At 38.8% G+C, this 4,301-nt stretch overlaps 1 protein-coding gene across 1 annotated transcript, besides 3 other annotated features; it reads right to left on the bottom strand.

Moving 5' to 3' along the window:
• The first annotated feature begins 41 nt into the window (after positions 1–41).
• Positions 42–65: a microsatellite.
• Positions 66–461: 396 nt separating this feature from the next.
• Positions 462–4,039, bottom strand: PVX_094300 (Pv-fam-h protein; the record flags this gene model as incomplete). Its single annotated transcript, XM_001614280.1, has 3 exons — positions 3,266–4,039; positions 931–3,091; positions 462–685 (listed from the first exon to the last, which is right to left on the bottom strand). Exons 1-3 carry the CDS (start codon positions 3,374–3,376, stop codon positions 462–464), a joined length of 2,496 nt encoding a protein of 831 aa, XP_001614330.1. The 5' UTR covers positions 3,377–4,039.
• Positions 894–915: a microsatellite.
• Positions 3,468–3,504: a microsatellite.
• Positions 4,040–4,301: the final 262 nt, after the last annotated feature.

The raw sequence follows: 4,301 nt of genomic DNA on the forward strand, positions 1-4,301 counted from the left end.
AACTTTATAAGTCATAAATATGTATTAAAAAAAAAAAAAAACTTGTAAAAAACGTATATACGACGTGGTATTCAAATTGTTACACAACACATGAAAAAAAAAAAAAAAAACATACACATTATATGTAACATGAACACATATATATGCATATGTATATATTGTATAACACTTGGGCGGAACATGTCATATTTTAAAAAATCTTCAGAATGCACGACAGCCATATTATTGGGCTTATCATCTCTATGTAGGATGGGATGTGACATCCAGGTGCGAAACAAGTTTTGTCCGAGCACTCATTTGAATGGAGCAAACCCTCGTCTCTCAACTTTTAATGTGAAAATATAGTCATCAAGTTATACTCCAATTCCTAATTCGTAAAAACGTACAAAGATTTTTCCAGCATGTTAAACAGTCTGCATTTCCACTGATATGGTTATATATGCAAGGTACATATAAGTACTTTATATATATATTATGTACGCATCTTCTTCGTTTACCTTATTCGGTGGAAGGAAAAAACTGTGCGCCCAAAAAAATCGCTCATCATCATCATCATCATCATCTTCATCTTCATCTTCATCTTCATCTTCATCTTCATCTTCATCATCATCTTCATCATCATCTTCATCATCATCTTCATCATCATCTTCATCTTCATCTTCATCAACATCTTCTTCATCATCATCTATTTGCGCATCATATTAAAGATGTTGCCTAACTCCCTAAATAAATTCAGCCCTATAATAAACATCATGGTATATACGAAATATTTAATCTTATAGTACGCAAGTCCAACTAGAAAAGTTGCATTTACAGCGAATCTAGCATCGATACCAAAAAAATTTAATTTATTAACAAAACTTGCTAGTGCGCTAGTTTCTCCTTTTTTTGCTAATTGTGGACCAAATAATAAATCCAGACTAGGCATACCTGGAACGCCAAAGTTTGCGAAGGGGTCAAAATTTGCCTGATCTGGGGATAGCGGCATTTGGGGCATTTGCGGCATTTGGGGCATTTGGGGCATTTGCGGCATTTGGGGCATTTGCGGCATTTGGGGCATTTGGGGCTTCTGTGGCATTTGGGGCTTCTGTGGCATTTGGGGCTTCTGTTGCACTTGCGGCTTCTGTTGCACTTGCGGCTTCTGTGGTGGCAGTTTTGGTAGTGGAGGTGGTTGCTTTATATCCTCCATTTTTTCCACTGCATCTTCAAATACTTCTTCTTGTTCTTCTACGGCATCTACAAATACATCTTTATTCTCGGAATCATTTGCATCTAGATTCTCCACAACTACTTGTCTTTTCTTTTCCTTTCTCTTTCCCCCTACAGTAGTAGCTTCTTCGTTCTTCTCATCCTTTATTTCCTCAACCACGACTCCGGGTCCCTGAGCCAAATTATTACCCTTTGGTCCTCCACCTTGTTTGTTGTTAACCTTGTTTGGCTCAGCTCCACGAAGATTTCCTGGAACTGCATTTCCTCCCTGTGGAGCTCCTCCAAATAAGTTTGCACTCTTTTGTAAATCTTCTAAGAAGTTAAAATTTGGGACACATGGTTGCCCATTTCCGCATGCACCTGGATTTTGTCCTCCAAAAAGTTGTGCCAAAGCGTCTAGTGGAGGAAATGGCATTCCTGAACATCCGCCTTGTTGGGATCCTCCATTTGCACAACTATTAGGTGGAGCAAATAAATCCGCGAAAGGTGGGAATTGAGGCAATGGTCCTGGCATTCCCGAACTTGGCCCTGCTTGTGGTCCAGCATTATTGTTCGCTCCTGCGCCTGGATTTGCTGCTGCAAAAAGTTGTGCCAAGGCGTCTAGTGGAGGAAAGGGCATTCCTGAACATCCGCCTTGTTGGGGTCCTCCATTTGCACAACTATTAGGTGGAGCAAATAAATCCGCGAAAGGTGGGAATTGAGGCAATGGTCCTGGCATTCCCGAACTTGGCCCTGCTTGTGGTCCAGCATTATTGTTCGCTCCTGCGCCTGGATTTGCTGCTGCAAACAGTTGTGCCAAGGCGTCTAGTGGAGGAAAGGGCATTCCTGAACATCCGCCTTGTTGGGGTCCTCCATTTGCACAACTATTAGGTGGAGCAAATAAATCCGCGAAAGGTGGGAATGGAGGCAATGGTCCTGGCATTCCTGAGCTTGGACCTGGCATTCCTGAGCTTGGTCCTGGCATTCCTGAGCTTGGACCCGGCATTCTTGAGCTTGGATCCGGCATTCTTGAGCTTGGACCTGGCATTCCTGAGCTTGGACCTGGCTTCTCACCATCATCTACCTTTGAACTTGGACCTGGTTTCTCAACATCATCTACCTTTGAACTTGGACCTGGTTTCTCACCATCATCTGCCTTCGAACTGGAGCCTTCCTTATCATCGCCATCCTTCTCATCATCATCTTTCTTCTCACGATCATCACTCTTCGAACTTGGACCAGGTTGGGCTTCCCCATCTGCGTTAGCACTTGTACCAGGTTGAGGTTCTAAATTAAAGCTTGCGCTAGTTCCTGGCTGAGGTTCTGCATTAATGCTTGCACTTGTTCCTGGTTGGGGCTCTTCATTAAAGCTTGCACTAGTTCCTGGTTGAGGTTCTCCGTCTGAACTAGTACTTGTGCCGGGCTGGGGGGACGAGGAGTTATCTTGGGGAAGTGGAGCGAATGGACCAAACTTGCTGGGATCTTTTTGAAACTCTTCAAGCATATTGGGTGGGGGTGGGAACTTTTCCAAAACATTTGGAGGGAGATTAAGCTTTTCCAACATACCAGGGGGGGGTGGGAACTGTTCGAGCAAATTGGGTGGGATTTGAATCTGGCCAGGCATATTTGGATTTGGCGCAAATTGTTGGAACATTTCTGGATTCTGTTGAGCCTGTCGTTCTAAGGCAGCTAAATCTAAATTTTTAAAATATGAATGCATAATATCTTTAATTTGGCTTTGTTCCTGATCTGCTAATCCCATTTTATCTAAAAAACTATCTTTGAATGTGTTAAACACGGAGTCGAATTCTATTTTGGGTTGCTCTGATAACAATCTGCCATTTCTTAAGGTCTCTGATTTCCCCATGTTATGCGCGCCATTTGTGCCCTCGTAGTGTCCATCCTGAGCAGAAGCGAAACGGGTTTTCAACAGAGTAAGCAAAACATGAACCTACTTGCCCATTCAAACGTATCTAAATATGAATAGGGTGTATGCGCCACATGGGGTTTGTTGTCACACCATCGTAACGTTTATATATGTGGCCGCTGCTTAAAGCTATGCTTCTGAAAAACTTACATTGTTGGAACATTTTGCAATCCATACTAAGAAGGTAAATAAAGATATTTTTAAAATGGGGCTAAGAGCAGTTTTTTTTTCCTTTGTATTTCTTTTTTTTGCTTTTCCCATATCTGTAGCTGATGTAAAAACTTCGCGCTAAAAAGGTCACCGCAAATGAAGGGTAAATCAGGTAGGTAAAAATTTAATCTAACTCTACTCTGTCAAGTGTACAAAGTTTATATGTTCATGGATATACGTATCAGTATATACCTTATAACATATAAAGTACGATAAAAAAATAACACAGTTTTGTTTAACCCTATTATGATTATATTTTCGAACGCCTTCACGTTTTCTATGCAACGTTAGTAGCGGCCTCTTTAATTACGATTCGTAAATATGGTAACAACAAATCTATAGTTAAAGAGCGCCTTTGCAAAGCATGAAATTGCTACTAAAAGGCTATTAAACAAGCGAAATGAACTTATAGAAAATGTACTTTTTTAACTAATAAATTATATATATATTATATGTATGTAAATGTATATATTACATTATTATATATATGCATATTTTTTTTTTTTTTCTTTATTTCTCGCATTAATCAATTCTAAAAAAAAAAATATAAATAATACTGCTAAAAATATTTAATATAAATTTATACGTAAAAAACATGAACATTTTTTTATTTAAAAAAATAAAAATTATTTAATTTTAGAGTCATAAAATAAATAGGGTGAGCTACAAAAAAGATATTTTTTTTTGTTAATAATTCAATTCCATTACTGCGTTACAAAATGATGCGAAGCGGTATTCTTTTTTATTTATTTGTAAGAGGCAAAAAAATAGGGATATACCACAAATTAATAAAAATTTATATGCGTAGCGTAGCCCACTCATTACGGCTCGTTTTTGTTCATAACATTAATAAATAAAATGTAGTGACAATAAATAAATGCAAAAAAAGCACAAATGAAATCAATGCAGTATCTGCGAAGCGCCAATTTGTAGGTACACCGTGCATCATATCGTACAAAAGTAAGATAATCGCTTC

Source organism: Plasmodium vivax, chromosome 8 (assembly GCF_000002415.2).
Source record: "Plasmodium vivax chromosome 8, whole genome shotgun sequence".
NCBI classification, from domain to species: Eukaryota; Apicomplexa; class Aconoidasida; order Haemosporida; family Plasmodiidae; genus Plasmodium; species Plasmodium vivax.